Source organism: Leptonychotes weddellii, chromosome 1 (genome assembly GCF_054177405.1).
Source record: "Leptonychotes weddellii isolate Sample4059 chromosome 1, ASM5417740v2, whole genome shotgun sequence".
NCBI lineage: Eukaryota > Metazoa > Chordata > Mammalia > Carnivora > Phocidae > Leptonychotes > Leptonychotes weddellii.
In genome coordinates, this window is record NC_138369.1 from 18,597,250 (window position 1) to 18,613,842 (window position 16,593).

Genomic DNA, 16,593 nt, shown 5'->3' on the forward strand with positions numbered 1-16,593 from the left:
GGGTGGGTGGAGGGGAAGGTGACATTTGTGTCAGGTCCAGAAGGACAGAAGCTGGAGGGCATTGCAGAAAGGGAACACAGCTCAGATGCGGAGGTCGGAGAATGGCCATCATGTTGGCACATGGGAGTCACTGGTGTCGCTGGAGCGTAAGGGAAAGTGGCAGAGGACTATGGGCACAAGCTGAGTGCAACTCCAAGGAGCCCTCTGTGCCAGGCTGAGTCCCACAAAAGAAGCATCAGTAGAGTTTCATGGTGGGAAGTTGCCCCTTGGCAATGGGGGAGTAAACAGGAGACCACCCAGAGAGCTGTTGGAGTCACCCGGAGTGAGGGCAGTGGAGGTGGGGACAGAGGAGGGCAGGGCTGGAAGGTCTACTTAGGAAGTAGGATGGAGAAGACGTGGTGCCCTGGCTATTTCCTCGCTTGAGTGACCGTGGACATGGTGGCACACCCCTCTGCCACCAGAGTGCCTGTCCCCATGAGCCATACATCAGCAGTGGCCTCTTGGGGTTTGGTCCAGATCTCTCATTCCACCCCCCGCCACTTCTGTAGTTTTCACCCCAGACCATGCTCTCTGTGAGCTCCAGCTGAGATTTGTTCTTCCGTAGAGCTCTCAGGGAATCACCTTGAGTTAACGTAGCAACAGAAAATAATTCCCCTTTCTGAAGGAGACAAGCAAGATTTGCTTACTGCAACTGCCTCTAGAAATCCAGCCAGCCACATGACAGCTGGTCACCTCTCCCCCTGGGTCCGAGACAATTCTGGGTTCAGGGGTTTTACCCAGTGTTGCTGGGCCAGCTCTAGACAGAACCCAAAGTAACAGAGTGGAGTCTATAACGTATTGCAGAGAAATTTCAAAGAAATCTTTGGAGACAAACTCATTGTTCTCCGCCCTGAAAGTCCGGAAAACCCTATTGGCAGGTCCTTGGGTCTTTGCCCACATTGTTGCTTCTCTGTAGCCTGGACTGTGGATGAAGGTACAAAGAATAAGCCACAGAAGTGGACTTTTTTCATAAATTTCTTTTCTGCTTTCCAAGAACAAGATGGGTTCCAGCTTATGGCTGTTGTTTTGTGTTTACATCTCCAGACCCTTTTATATAAAGGATCTAAGTATCCTTGAGGCACAACGTGGTCCATTTTGCTGATTCAGGAACTTGCCAGAGAAAGTGAAGGGACATGCAGGCTCTCCTGGCTACCTGTGCTGGGTTTGGAGACAGGCATGGTTGGTAATAGGACTAGAAATTTAGGTCAGATGAGTCATGCAAACATGAGATTCCAGTCCCTTAATAGGGAAGAGAAAAAGCATTAAAAATCTCTTAGGACACTTTGCCAGCCCAAAATAAGAAATTTGGAACCATTAACAATTACAAATACCACTTACTTAGCTCTGATCACATGCCAGGCATCCCCTGAAATTTTAGCATCCATGATCTGCCTTAATCCCAGCTGGGTGTGCCATCTGTATGGGAGGTAACCAGGGCCCAGAGAGGGTGTCACTCCCTCAAACCCCCTCCTCAGCTCCCAGTGCTAGTGTTCGAGGGACCAGAAGGGAGAAGAGAAGCGGGAAGTGGGGGTCCTGCTCTGGAAGACCAGACAGAGCAACCGTGTGGACTTAAAGGGGGTCCCACTGCAAGCATGACGGTCCCACCAGGGTAGGGTTCCCTAAAGGACACTCCCTATGTTAGGAGTAGTGAAGACCCAAGCCCCAGTCCCTGTGCCTGGCTTGTCATACCTGGTGTATTGTCTCACCCCTACGACAGCTTTAAGGATGTGCCCAGAAGGGAGGCCTGATCCTGACATGTGGTGAGGGACAGAAGAGCACTTGAACAGTCAGGTCTTAAACATTTGACGTTAAAAACAAGCAAAGCACACCATCTGCGTGCCAGCATGTGTGTTTCACGACTAAAGCCTTGATCTGTGTCAGCTCCAAGTACCCCCAGGTGCTAGGTGCTCCCTAAGGAGTTGTGGAATTGAACTGTTGACTAGGAGGAGGCAAGGGATAAACAGAGAATCAACACCGAGAAGTAACATGGCCGTAATCCATCATTTGCCTTCTATTGAGAAACTTTTCTGTTTACAGAGACTAGTGGCCATGAACATGCCTCTCAACAGTGATGGGACGGTCATGTTTAATGCAACCCTGTTTGCTTTGGTTCGAACGGCTCTTAAAATCAAGACGGAAGGTGAGCATCCCTGGGACAGGACGATGGATGCCATATCCCACCTTGCGTTCTCCCATCTGGGCCTTTTCTTGTCGAAGGGGAGGCCGTAGGGAAGGGGCAGTGAGTGCTGGGCCAGCTGGCTGTCCCTGCCTGCCTTTATGCTTCATTTTGTCCCAGAAAGTTTTGCGGTGACCCCTGCCACTGCTTGCTTACGGAGCAGGAGAGATTAGGCGGGGGGAGGGGGGCTGGGGCAGAGACAGGACCATCACAAGTGCATTCACTCTAGCTGTCCCTTTCTACTGTGTGATCTTCAGAGAGGGATTTCACAGTGCTGAGCTGTAGCTTCTTCCTCTGTTGAAAAGGAATAAGTACGCCTCCATCCGGAGGAGTCCCGGCGGAGTCCCGAGGCTGAGATGAGAGGATGTCTGCAGGAGCCCCTCTGCCAGGCGGGCACAAAGCTGGCACTTAGGGACTATTAGCAGCTGCATCTTCCCCGCTGATGTCAAACACTCAGCCCTGGAGGGTGGCCGCTGGGGTTGGCTCAATAATGACATGAGAGTGGGACAGAAAGCAGATTGCAGCAGGTTGAGGAGTGACAGGAGGTGGGAAAGTGGAGGCCGTGAAGGAGCCAACTCTTGGCACACTCCGTGGATGAGAGGGAAGAGGGGCCGGCAGGGCACAGCTGCGGTCTGCAGACGGCTGTCTGCCAGTAGCCCCGGAGCTCTAGGTGAACCTCTGCTCAAAGCCAGTCTCTCCAAGCTCCCAGTACCCCTGGCAGTGTGCTCACCCGTCCCTGGCCCAGCCAGCGGGCCTGGGCAGGGCAGAAGGCAGGGTGGTCTTGGGGACTGACAGCTTAGCTGAGGAGACAGGCTTCAGCCCATATAATAAAAGACCAGGCTTTTGTGGTGCTGATGAGTACATGCAGTAGGAATTGAGAGAATTTCTCATTTGGGTGAAATGGAGGCAGTGTTTGGAACAGGCAGTGGAGGAATAGAAGGCATTCTAGCTGGGGGCAGTGGGAAGGGGTGCGTCTTGGCTGTGGAAGGGTAGGATGAGATCAGGCTGCATAGGCCTGGAATTCCAGAATAAAACACGGTTCCTACCGTGGGGTGACTACCCAGTGGAAGGCTCGCCCACTATTTGCCTGCTACCCCTCCACTGGAGAGCCCGGGGGGAGGGGAGCCCCGTCCTGTCTGAGGTCTCTGCTGCAGGCCAGCTGGGAGGGAAGCAGCCCTGTGGGAACAGACAGGAGAGCTGGCTAAGAGAAGCAAGGCTCTTTATAGATTTTGGATACTAGCTCTTTATCTGATATGTCATTTGCAGATATCTTCTCCCATTCTGTCGGTTGTCTTTCAGTTTTGTTGACTGTTTACTGTGCAAAAGCTTTGTATCTTGATGAAGTCCCAATAGTTCATTTTTGCCCCACCCCCCCAAAAAAGAGAGAGAAGCAAGGCTCATTTTCCCCTCTTGCTTTCTGAATTTAGGGAACCTGGAACAAGCTAATGAAGAACTCCGAGCTGTGATCAAGAAAATCTGGAAGAAAACTAGCATGAAACTGCTTGACCAAGTTGTCCCTCCAGCTGGTGGTCAGTGCAATCTATTTCCTAAGTGGTTCTTGGCTAATGCATTGGTTTCAGCGCAAGGATCTCCAGCAAGCCCCAGAGAGGGTTTGCAGAATGCTTTACGTATCCGCTAGAGCATTCGGGCCCACAGCTAAAGAAGGCTCTTCGGCCTTTTGGTGTAATTATTTGGGGTAACAGGAGGACCATTCCAGACAAAGGAGAGGATTCAGTGGGAAGGAGACCCAAGACCCAGATGGCTGGGGCAGGGGTTTTCTGGTTGGTGGAAGAATTACCATGGGAGAACGAGCTTACTGTCTCAAACCAAAGAGCATGTATTTTTTCAACCAAAATGAAATATTTAAAGTTAGTTTCCATTTATCCTTCAACATGTTGTTGAAAACGTCTCAGAAAAAATAGATAGCTTTCAGAAAATGGCATTTTTGAAATGTTCTTCTCAGGACTGAGTTTACCATCATAATTACCAAAAATGTCCCTTTAACTGGAGTTTAGAGTCAGAACTAACAGGCATGCTTATTTCCTTTTGTTATTTGTCATAAAATAACGGACTAAACTTGTTCAGATGTATATATATATATGACGCACATATATATAATATATATACCGTTTTTCCATTTTTGTTTAAGTACACTGGACTTAGACGTTGAGGTGGTTGTTTCGTGACTATTTTATTTTCACGTTTTAAAGGTGCAGGATCCGTTCACTCCGTGCCACAACCCCAGTATTCTAGCCGCCCCTAGCCCCGGGCACACTGTGAGCATTCGGTGTGTTTTGTAACCAACCACACTTTTCTAGCATCACCGCTCCTGCAACTTTCGAGATTGGTCGGGCTCAGGGCTGGAAGCCAACTCCGGGACCCGGGGCCAGGACCATGGCCAAGGCCTCTCCCTCTGAGAAGGTGACAGTCTCTGGCTCTTGGGAGGCAGAGAAAGAGAGAGAGAGAACGAGCGAGCAGCATGGCGCCTAGGTCTGCTCCTCCGCATGAAGCCAGAGCAGTGTGAGCTTTTGTCGCTGGAGGGAGCCACCCCTAGCTGGCACAGCCACCTGCTCAAAGCCGGGGGAGACGGTCCCAAAGAAATGATAAAGGGAAAGCACGCACGCACACACACAACCCCCCCCCCGCCCCTCCGCCCAAACCAAAGAACAGAAAACCATCAGCTCCCACCTGGAGCACCCAGGCCCCCCACAGGAGAACTGATGCTGCACATTTAAAACAACTCTTCAGTTTCATTCTTTTCCTTGCAGCTGCGCACCCCAGTGCTCGCATGGCTTAGAGAAATTGCTTTTTAAGATTGTTGTAACAATGTGCTTGAGCTTTTTCTGCAGCCTCCATTCCTTTCAAGTCTCAGTCTTTCAGAATATTCTGAAGCAATTCTGTTTTAGGGTGGTGGCATGGAATCAGGGTTATCTCTTGGCAGCCGTATTCCCCTACACTGTTTCTCAAATCCAGATGCATGCTTCAGAATAGCGGCTGCGCACGTCCCGGTAAACCCTGCCCCTCTCCACCTCCCCCCAGGGCCGGCCCACCCTGCCCCAGCACCCCTCTGCTGACTGGCCACCTTCTTCACAAACCAGTCTCACTCCAACATCTTGGGGAGCATAGTCGCATTACTGTGAAGCTTTCTTTCTTTTAATTAGACCAGGAAAAAAAGGTCCAGAGTTTGGCTCACCATGCTAGTGCCCTCAAAACAGATCAAATTTTAGCTCTGCTAGACTGCTAGTAAAAGCCAAATATCCTTCCGCTTTCTTGGCCTGATAGCTGGGCCTGGCCTTTTCTCTGTATTTCTCAGAAAAGATTGGGGTTTAGGATGACAGGTGTTTGTCTTTTCCAAAATGGCAGCAGAAGCACAGTGAAACCCGGGAAGGCGGCAGGCCTTAGGGGGTGGCTTGCTGCACTGTTTGAGTGTGTCTTTAGGATGGTGCTCCTCCAGGCCGAACCCCAAGTGCTACTGCGCTGGAGAGGTTCGTGGCAGGCAGGGACTCTCAGGCATCTGTGAACACACTCTGTAGGAGGTGCATGCGGGGCAGGATTTTACTGCCTGCATTCCACCAGTTCTCTCTGTTGCTTCTTTTCTCTTCCAGTAGACCATTGGTTCCCAGCCTCACCCACATTGTGGCACACTTGGAAAATGGGCCTCTGGGCCAGCAGATGGCTAGCTCCCAGGGCCGAGGGGCTCAGTGTCCTGCAGGCCATACCCTGGCCAGAGCGGCAGATTCCACCAGGCCTGCTGCTCCCCGTGTCTGGGACTGGCCCATGTGGGGCATCAGGGAGCCCCTCACAGGCCTGGTGGCAGTGGGGCAGGGGCCCATCTCGGGAGGCTTTGTAGCTCAGGGTGGTGTGCGGTACCCGCCCCCCGCCCGCCCAGGTCATCACAAGCTTCTGAGAAGGAGGCGACCCCAGGAGCCAGCCCCAGAGGAGCAGTGGGGAACTGTCCTTCTGCACCGTGGCAGTGCAGGGGCCTGTGGCCTCGGGCATAGTCTGCCTATCCTCTCCATCACCTGTGCTCAGTGGTCCCCTTGCCCATCTCCGAATCTTGCTCATGTCCTCTGCTCTACTCTTCAGTCCTCTGCCATGTCATGGCTCTTCCCCCTTTCTGTAGGAGTCCCCTATTCTCCCAGGGGCTGTCCTTCCTTTGGGCCTCCACTCCTTGACCTGGATCTTTGGCTCCTTTGCCCTGAAGAGCTCAAAAACCTGACCCCATCTCTTTCTCTCCAGGCCTGAGCCCAGACAGCCTCACTGCAACCATTCCTTCTGTCCCTTCCTTTTCTAACCAACTCTAGCTTTGATTTTTCCTGTTCTTGAGAGCTTGTCCTCAGCCCAGCCTCAATTAGCTTAGCATCTCAGTGGAGAACACCAAGTGGTGGTCTGCTTCCGCTCTGGAGTGGCCACTCAGGCAGAACCACAGTCAGCCCTCTGCACTGAGCACCCTGCTTCCCCCAGTTCTGGGCCAAAGAGAGCCAAGACCCTCCCGCAGGAGCCTCCTGGGCCCCTCCAGGCCAGCACCATCTGGGCTGAAGGAAGAAAAGGATCAGGCCTGCATTTACGGGAAACATCCCAGTGTGGAATGAGGTGGGCCTTCTGTGAACCTAGTGTTTTTTTCTGGGAGCCCACAGAGAAGACTTGATACCCTGGACTGCAGGGGATAGCTGTGGCACAGAAGGCAGAGGCCCCCTAGATCCCCCAGGGTTGTCCACTGTGAGCCCACCTCCCGCATGCAGCTCAGTAGAGAGACTTGTACTCTGGGGGAGGCAGCCCCAAAGAAGTAGGTGGTGTGTGGCCAGAGCTGGGCAGTCCCTGAGTGGGCGGTGTGGAGGAAGAGGAGACCCACGTTTGGGAGGCCTACTGCCCTGGGCTCACATCCCAACTCGACCGGCCAGGGCAGGTCATTCAACCCCGCTGCATCTGTTGAGGGGAAAGCCATCCCACCATCTCAGAGCTGTTTGTGAAGAGGCCATGACACCCACATGGAGTTCCTCTGGGAACATGGATGCCCAAGAATAGAGGTAGCTAGAAGGTATATACCAGATGTACCCTGGGCAAAATTAGGAGCAGCTTGAGAGCAAAGTAGGAATGAAGTGTTGAGACCTAAATGGTCTGTCCACCTCTCACCTCCTTGCCCATGGGCAGTGCATCATTAGGCTATTTGGACCAGCCTGAGACAGATGCGGGACATAGTTTCACATGCTACCCAAAGCCTTCGTCCCTTTGGTGGCCCCGACACCACTTCAGACTTCTTGGCTGGGGTTCGTGAGGAACACAATGCTCTTCTTGAGGCCAGCTGCCCCAAGGCATCTTCTTACTCAGTAACACCGAGTGGTTCCTGACAGGGAAGTTTGGAGAGGTGCGTACAGCAGCCCAGCAGTATCCAGATGGGGACGCTTCCCACATGTCATGTTCCACCATCCATTTCAATGGATGGCACCATCAGCAGGCTGCTGGCTCACTGTCATCCAGCCCAGTCACTTCGGACCACCCTAGCCTGGGGCCGGGTGCTTCCAGGCCTCCTCTCGGATCATGCTCACAGCACCTCTAAGAGGTGTGGCCCCATTTATAGATGAGAACACAGGTCCCTTGCCCCAGATCAGCATGCAGCTCTTGCAGGTGCAGCCTGGGTACAAGCTCAGCTGTCCCAAAGCCTGAGGGCCAGCAGCCCTTTCTTCTCCCAGCCTCTACAACTTCTGGGGCCCTAAGCTTCTTGCCCAGGGGCCACTGCAGATCTGGGGGCGAGCACCCCAGGGAGAGCAGGTCTGGTGGAGGCCCCTGGGCAAACACATCGTGGTTTACCATGAGACAGCCAGAGCCTCTATTCTGCCTCATGCATCACCTTTAAAATGCTCAGCGGAGTTCCAGTGCCCCAGCGGTACATGCTGGAGTTTTTCCGAACAAAGCAGAAATAAGCTCAACTTCGAGGTTAGTTGGAGCTGTCGCTTGCAGTGCCAAAAATAAGCAGTTCTGGATTACAAACAGAGAAATGGCATATGGAGGCTATTGGAACAGAATCACGGGGGCACGTGAAAATCTGGGTTTGCAGCCACTTTCCTGAACCTTCCTCCTCTTCCGAGCTTGTCTGTCACTTTCTGAGGTCTCTGTCTTTATCTCAAAGCATCAGGATTTGGATGGTTAATTGCCTTGGTGTTCATGGTAATTACACATGCAAATCTCTATGCACAGGGGTGAAAATAGGACCCAGGAAGTCTTTTTTTGTTTCATAATTTTTATTTTCAGTAAATAACCAAGACAGCACTCCATAGTGTTACTAATACGCTGCTCTAATAAACTCATGACAAACATACCGTTTTCTGCAATTTTGAGTATCAGTTCATGGGACTGACTCTAATTTTGAGCCTTAACTGCTTTGCAAAACCTTGCTTTTTGCTAGATTTAGTCTCCCGGGTCCTCAGCCCAGAGCTCAATGCCCTGGGCGCTGTCCCGCCCCGCCCCAGCCCTGGCCCCCAGCGAGAGTTGAGGCTCCTGGTGCAAATGTGCTGATTCGGGAGAGCTCTGTCTGGTCTCTCCGTTTAGATGATGAGGTAACCGTGGGGAAGTTCTATGCCACTTTCCTGATACAGGACTACTTTAGGAAATTCAAGAAACGGAAAGAACAAGGCCTGGTGGGAAAATACCCTGCGAAGAACACCACCATTGCCCTACAGGTGAATTGTCCTTTTGTTTTCTTCTCTTTTCACTAACCATTTTACAAGCTTATTTGAAATACTAGAGAGCTGGCTATTCATGGTTGAGCGGTGCCACAAGGATTTTGTTTAAACTGAGATACCGCACACCCCCCAAAATGCGGACTAGCCATTTCTGGGCTATGAGGTAAGTGCCCCCCTCTCCTTGCTTTGTCTGTTGTGCCCGCACCTGCCATGGCCCGGGTGGCAGGGCCCCCAGGACAGCGGCGGAGGTACAGCCCTGGCAGGCCCCGGGGGGCCAGCGCTGGCCTTGTACCCTGTCTCCTCCCGGCTTCTCCAAAGACAGGGTCCTTAGGCAGGCACCCACCTCCCCCCAGTCCCGGGCTCGGGCCCTAGCTGCCCAGGAAACAGCTTTCCATCTGAACGCAAGTGCTTTGTTTTGTTTCTGTTTGTTTCTTACCCCACTGCTTGTTGGTTTTCGGTCCATTTCAGTAACATCCATCACCTCCTGGTGTGTGTGTGTGTGCAGATGGGTGTGTGTGTGCGCGCGTGTGTCACAGTGTGTCTGTCTCTGTGTATGTTTCCTGACAGCCGTGAGGCTTGCTGTGCAAACGCTGCTCTGTGCCCAGGCCAGCCTCTGGGCCCTCTGCCTGTGCCAGCCCTGGCTCGCCCCAGGCTCCTGGAGTGTGGGCGCGGCTTACAGGAACCTCTGGTTCCAGCCAGGGTCCATGCATTCAAGGATGTAGAACTCTAGGTAAGCCCAGATCTCTGGCACGGGAAGCAGGTGTGTGGAGGAAGGGGGTCACTGTGAAGCTTGCAGGAGGAGGGGCCACGAAGGGAAGTTTGTGAGCGAGCACTGGCAACAGAGAAAGCAGGGTGAAGAGGGAATGAGATGTTAAGAACCGGCAAAAGGGAACTACAGAGGTTGGCAAGCTGCAGAAACACCTGTCCAAACTAACCAAAGCCCCATCGTCTCTGCTACCCACGTGCCTGAAGTCCATCACGAGTAAGATAGAGTTTTTTTCCCTGTTCATTTGTTCACTTTAAAATGACTTTTATGTCCCTGTTATCATCACGAGTCTTACATTGGGCCATGTAGGGTATTAGCAGGGTTCAGTGTGGAATAGTCCTTCACTTTTTTCTGGAGAGAAACGCCCAGTGTTGTTTTGTGTTCCAAGCAATGGTGCAGTGAAGGGAGGGCTTATCTGTGAGCTTGCTGCGAGAGAGGACATAAACGTGAATGGCCATGAGTGAGGGCAAGTGGGTGCATATGCAGATGGTGGGGTAGTAGATGTCCTTTATGAGGACACCTCTGCTCTGCCCAGACAGCTGCAGAGCCAGTGGAAGCAAGGATGCGCAATCCAGCTGAAGACGATTTCTGATCTTTATTTCTCTGATCACCTGTCCTAAAGGTGGCTCAGTGAACCACAGGCTCAGTCCAGTAGCCCATTGCTGTCTCAGGTTGTGGAATTTGTGAGTAAAACTTTCCCCTCTGGCCCCTCCAGTCTGCAAAAGGGAAAGCCCTCCTCCCGACCACCACTCACAAGTAGCCTTAGAAAGATGAAAGCAAACTGAAAAGATGTGTTTGCAAGTCTGAACAGGTCTGTGGTCCATAGATTCTTGGGGGCAGCGTGGCCAAGTTGGGTGCAAGGAGAAGGGGTGATGAATGCACTTCTGAAGGCGCTTCCCTAAAGCGGTCCTGGGCCTGGAGGACTAGACTGGCCGGATTTGGGAGTGTCACGGTCCCCTCCCCCTGCAGGGAACTGCCTGCTATTCTGGGATTCTAGGTGGTGGGGTCCATAGCACTTGATGACTTTTCTTGAGGGGGAAACATACTCTCTCATGGATGGCTATGTCATAACTTCCAGTAACCAAGTTAGCTCTGTGTTAGGAGACCCTTCTGTTTTCTGGGGAAGGCGTGCATGATGACCGCATGAGTAGAGTTCTCCCTTCCCTGAATTCCCAAGACTTCCCAGTCAGATGGCTTCAGTTCCTGCTCTAGTGGCTAGATACAGTGTTTTGATGTTTTAAAACCTGAAAAACAACACATGGCTAAATAATTATCACATTTCATGGATGGGCTTCCCCGAGTCTTTTTAAGTTGCAGTTTCAAATGGTGCTAAAGCTACATTTATAAGTCATGGGGTAAAAGACCAACACATTGCATTACAATAATGTTTTTCTCCTAAACATTTTTCATTTTGTTGTTTGTAGAAAGAGTTTCATTTCCTTGGTGAAATTAAACATTTCCTGTTAGATGATGATACCAGTGCATCTTTACCTGGTTCTGTTGGGAGTTGAGGCTATGACTATAATTTATGTTGAGTACACAGCCTAGAAGATTAAGTTGTGTTCATAATCTTGACTGATAAATTCTGAAAGTGTATTGGATTCTGAAGCAAACATTAAAAATAGAAAATTCTGGTCTCCTTGAAGGATAATTCTAATTACATTTTTGGCCTCCTCTGTTCTAGAAGTGGCTTTAAATGTGATTTGTCACTCTACATTTAATGAGCATGAGGAGGCGCTTCCTTTCTGTGTGATGAAATACTCTGTGATGACACAGCAGTTAGGGACATGGGGTCGAATGGCAGTGGCACCCACAGTGTCACTAGGACAAGTACAAGGACGCGCAAGGAAGCCCCCAGATGTGGGCACAGCCTGCTGAGAAGTGGGATGAGTGGCTTCCTCCCACGCCGGGTGTGCCACGTGGCTGACAGACGGCTTGCCCATGGGAGGTCGAGTGTGAGCGCAGAAGTACAACGTAGGCATGTGCGTGCTTGTGCTGCGTAGAGTGCAGTCTGTCTGAGCGGGATCAGAACAGGTCCACGTTCTCTGCTCCCCGTGGAATGGTTCTCAAGGGCACACAGATGCACTGGGGTTTCCAGCCTTGGGGGCTCCATCTGGTCTCCCTCTCTTCAGACCCACTGCGGTGTCCCCTTCTACATGAAGGGGATCCTTGTGTCGGGAGGAGCTCGGCACCCGGTGTCCTCTGGCCTCTGCGGTCTGAATGAGTGTGCAGTTTCCATCTATCCATCCATCTTCATTAAAGCCAGCCTTCTCTCCAACCTTCTCCAGAGGGTCGGAGAGAAGCTGCATCAGGCTGCCTTTTTGTTTTCCTCACCACCCGCCCCCCTCCCCATGTGCCATATCCACTTCAGTTTGACTCCACATTTGCTCTCCCCTCCATTACTGCTACATTGAGTGACCTGCAAGTTTCTGCCAAGAGCAAGTCAATAAAGGAACACAGCTCTGCAGCCTTAAAAATGCTCAGTCCCCTTCCCATCAAACAGCAGTGCCCCATCAGACCTTCCAGATGCAAGATGCAGACATGAATTAGTCCAGTGTCTCATGGATAAAGGGGAAAAAAAAAAAAAAGATCCCAAAGTGGGAAAAGTTTTGTTCATTTCTTTCAACATTCAAGGATTCTCTTTATGCCAAAGATACTCTGGTGAAATCCGAGGAGACTCTATCCCCCAGTTGTTCCAGCTGGGAGTCTGATTATCTTTAATGACAGGAAGACTTTAGAGGGATAGTCTTTTTCTCACCTGTTTGGAGGTTGGGTTTAAGGAGGAAACCATTCTTTCCAGCTGGTAAAGAGTTAGGTGGTTAGGTTTTCTGTGAAAGCCTGCACCCCAGCCAACAGTTGGTGATGTAGGTGCTCGAGTGGAAGGGTGGGTGGTATAAAGAATCCAGCGACTCTTAGTCCCGGATGTGCCCTGATGCAGCCACCTCGGGGAGGCCCAGTGCAGGAGAGGAAGACACGCTCCACAGACATTTAATCCGTGGAGTAGCGGACACCTGTTACTTAGTTACCTTAGTTTAAAAAGTAGCAAGATATTTTTCTTTTTTTTTTTAAAAAGCATGAGTCCATTTAAAGCCATAAAAAAGGCTTTCTCTTTTCTTTTCTTTTTTAATCTAAGACGAGAACAGATGCTAACAGATGAGATTTCACTGGCTGATTCATTTGTTTCAGATGCTTGAACGGATGCTTTAGAATTTTCTGCCTGAGCTACAGCACCAAGCTCGTTAGTCGGAAGGCGTTTGTGGCTAAGGCCTTGAAAGGGAAAAGTCTCAAGTGGGCTTATTTCTACTGAAACAGCATTTCGGGAGAAATGCAGGAAAAAGCAAACCCAAGGCCCCAGGGAGACCCCTTCCAAGCAAAGCACTCCTCCAGAAGGCGGAAGCAGGGTGTGGCTCATCTGCAGAGCCATGGCCTCCTGTCGCGGACGCTGCTCCCGGTGGTTCTTTTTCATGGAAGGGAACGTGCAAAAGGCTTAACAGTTTTCCCTTCCAAGCAGAGACTCAGAGAAAGGGAAAGAGAGAGAGAGAGCAAAGGAGGGGGGCAGCCGCCCCACAGAGAAATGAAATGAACACAACTTCCTGACGCTGGCCAGTAAAAAAATACCATAATAAAAAGATGAAGCAGACCTGCCTAAGGTGGGCAGCTGACTTTGTTCCAAAGTCCTGCATCCCTAGTTTGCCCGAACTCCCAAAGACTGGCAGGCCCCTCGGCACTGAGCTGACAGAGTTTCTTTTATATGCCAGTCCGCCATGACCTCCTGACCCTCCAGCCCCCACTCTCTGCAGTGACCCAGTTGAGAATGCAGTGGGAAGTGGGCAGGCCAGGAAGCTCAGACACCATTTAAACTAACACATACACCTGCATGCCAAAACCAGTCCAGGTAACACCTCAGGTTCCATCTTAACGTGTCCACGGGAAATACCACCACACCCAAACCTCATCCAACATTGTCCGTCTTTAATTCGTGCTCAAAGCCAGTCTGGGGATGCCTCTTTGGAAGCAGTGTGGTCTAGTTTCAAGGACACTGGGAGTCAGGGAACCTGGGTTCTAGTCTCAGCTCCAGCGTTCACTTGCTGCGTGACCTTGGGCAAGACACTTAACCTCTCTGTGCCTCAGTTTCCCCCATCTGTAAAATGGGGGCAATAATGTCGACCTACCTCACAGGGCTGTTGTGAGGAATAGCTAAGTGATTGTAAAGCACTTTGAACGTATAATTGCTTATTATTAAGACTACAACAATAATAATATCATATGCCTGTTTACTACCGGAACTTTAAGAAATTCTTGTTTTTCTTTGATCTCTGTTCTGTTCTGTACTGTAGTTATTCACCAAGGAAGAGAATTCTACCCCTTTTAAGGAGATCTGGGAAATGTATAAAGATGTACACAGGGGTACCTCTGCAGGTTGTGTTTTCACGGTCTTACAAATTGTAGACGTTTGCCCGAGAAGTTGCTTCACGAGGGAGTCTGAAATTCTCAGTAGTTGAGCCTATACATCCAGTGCTGAACCCAAGATACCCAGAGGAGCCAACTAGAGTTTTAAGATCAGTATTCAAAAGTAACTGTAGTGTGAAAACTTGAAGTTTCTGAAGTGTTTAGAGAAAAGAAGTGTTTACAAGCCCCTTTGGCCTGCCCTCGTCGGTGCAGACCAGAGGCTTTGCGCGTGTGTGCGTGTGTGCGCATGCGTGCGTGCGTGCGTGCGTGCGTGAGGGGGCAGGTGGAATGCGGCGGAGACAGCCAGCAAGCATGTGGGGAGGCCCTGTTCCTGGCTGGGCTCCTTCAAGAGCAGGCCAAGTGGGAAAGTGGCATCCACCATGGGGAAGAGCAGCATTAGTGGAAGTCCTGCAGGCCCATCCGGGGCACAGGTGGCAGGGTCCCTCTCAGCCCTGAGGTCTGTTCCAGTGATGTCTTTTCTACTGTGCCCTTTGGCCCCAGGGGCTCATGTTACCAGTGATCTGGCTTGTCTGCACTGAAGTGGATTCCCTGGCCTCACTTATGGAAACAGGCCCGGCCCCTGATTCTGCTCCCAGTGTGGAGACTGCTGTAAGTCTAGGAGCTCATGGTGGGTTTTATGGATTCTCACAGCAGAGTCCATGGGGCCCAAGAGCGGGTCTGACTTCACACAGCACCCAGGGCAGTGGTGTGCAGGGTGGGGTTGAAAGCTGGCCAGCACACTCTGGTGTGGCCACACCCTTGTGAAGATGAAGCCTCTCTGTACATGCTACTTTAACAGCTGGGGCCCCCTTGCTGACATCCAGTCCCTCTCCAGATCCCTCTGTGATCCAGCAACTAAAAGGCTAATGCCTGGTGTACCAGGGGCCTCTGGAATCCTGCTCTGGTCTGAAGGCCCACTCTGCCCTGATCAGGTAGTGCCTGGGATGCACCACTTATTAAGAGTTTGGTGTATCATGCCTGCAAAGGAGACTGGTCAGCCCCATGGGCACAGGTGTGGAGCTAATTCACCATCAGATGAATGATCCCTCTGTTTCTGACCCACCCCAATGTCAAGTTTCTTAAACAATGAAGGGCGGTATGTGCTTCCCCCTGTCTCAGAGGGCCAGGGTGACCAGCTGACTTCTAGATGGAGTCTCCACAGGGTAAAGTCTCGACAGAACAGCCCCAAGCAATGGGCATGGCAGGTGTTTCCATATGCTTTTCTGCAGTCCTTCCATATAAGAAACAACTGGAAAACGGTGAACGTTCTGGATGGAATTAGGGAATGGTTTCAATGAAATGAGAGACTCTGGCCCCGTAGGGGCCTGGCTGTGTTGCTGAGTGACGGTGCTAGCCATGGCTGCTAGCCAAGGGCAGTTTATGGAAACATCCAAAAGTCATGAAGTCTGCCTCTGACTTCAACTCAAAAGGGAAACAAAGCTTCCCAGAAACTTGGCGTACGGTCAGACTGCAGACACCTCTGTCCTTTCTCTTAAAACCTTGCCAGAAGAGTATAGCTTTGAGTGTGGAAAAGTTGTAAGAGACAACTCAAGTTTATTACCTGAGAATCTTCACAGACTCAGCAAACTTGGTACCCAACACCAGAATCCATGGTGCTAGACTCTTACGCTCCTGTATGGAAGACACGATGCAGGCCGGTATCCATCGTAGGGAAACAGATGTAGGGTTGGACACCAGGCTCTTCATAATTACACGTTGTCCTTACAGTGTGGTGTGACCCAACCTAAATTCACAGGATTGTTGGGTACGGGATTCTCTACTTTTTCTGAAAGGCAAGAGATCTTTTTCCTCTGACAATAATAATGATTATTTTCAAAAGCCTTCAAGAAGATATAGAATTACTGAAAAGAAGTTAAGGCAGGTTATATTATGTAGTAGCAGAAGGTCTTAATTATTGTGGTGTGTTATTGAATAATACCAACCTAATGACTTCATTAGCCCTAATGTGTCAGTTTTCCACGAGAAGGAACTTGCTAACACCTACTGACAGTTCCAAGGTTGGGTTAGGTACCTGTGTAAATTCATTCTCCGTGGCATACCTCAGACCTAAGAGAGGTGGCTATTTGGGGTAATGGGAGGGTATGTCGTTCTAAGCCACGGTGAAGGCAACCCATTAACAAGTGCCAAAGGCTAGCTCAGAGAAGCCAGAGGAAGGACATTTCTTCCGTAAGTAGAGAAAGTCAGCAGAATCCCAGGAATCATAGATGAGGTGAAGGCGCCAGTGCCTGAGGAAAGGTTGGTGCTGCCCGTCTGGGGCTGAGTTATCAGCTGTTCTCAATCTTCAGGGTCTCTTTTATGTTCTTAAAAATAATTGAGGACCCTTGTATATCAGTATTTACATTAGAAATTAAAACTGAGAAATTTTTGAAATACAGAATATACGCGTACAAAGATAGCAGAGAGGTGACATCCTCACATGTCATGGAGCCTTTGAAGAACCCCACTGTGCTCTGAGAGAATGC

At 50.7% G+C, this 16,593-nt stretch overlaps 1 protein-coding gene across 1 annotated transcript in view; it reads left to right on the plus strand.

Annotated features, from left to right (window-relative positions):
- CACNA1D (calcium voltage-gated channel subunit alpha1 D) overlaps positions 1-16,593 on the plus strand; it is a 291,430-nt gene that overhangs the window by 257,845 nt on the left and 16,992 nt on the right. Inside the window, exons 38-40 of the mRNA XM_081805721.1 lie at positions 2,077-2,179; positions 3,643-3,744; positions 8,762-8,892. Of these exons, the coding sequence (XP_081661847.1) occupies positions 2,077-2,179; positions 3,643-3,744; positions 8,762-8,892 (336 nt within the window). The remainder of the gene's footprint in view (positions 1-2,076; positions 2,180-3,642; positions 3,745-8,761; positions 8,893-16,593) is intronic.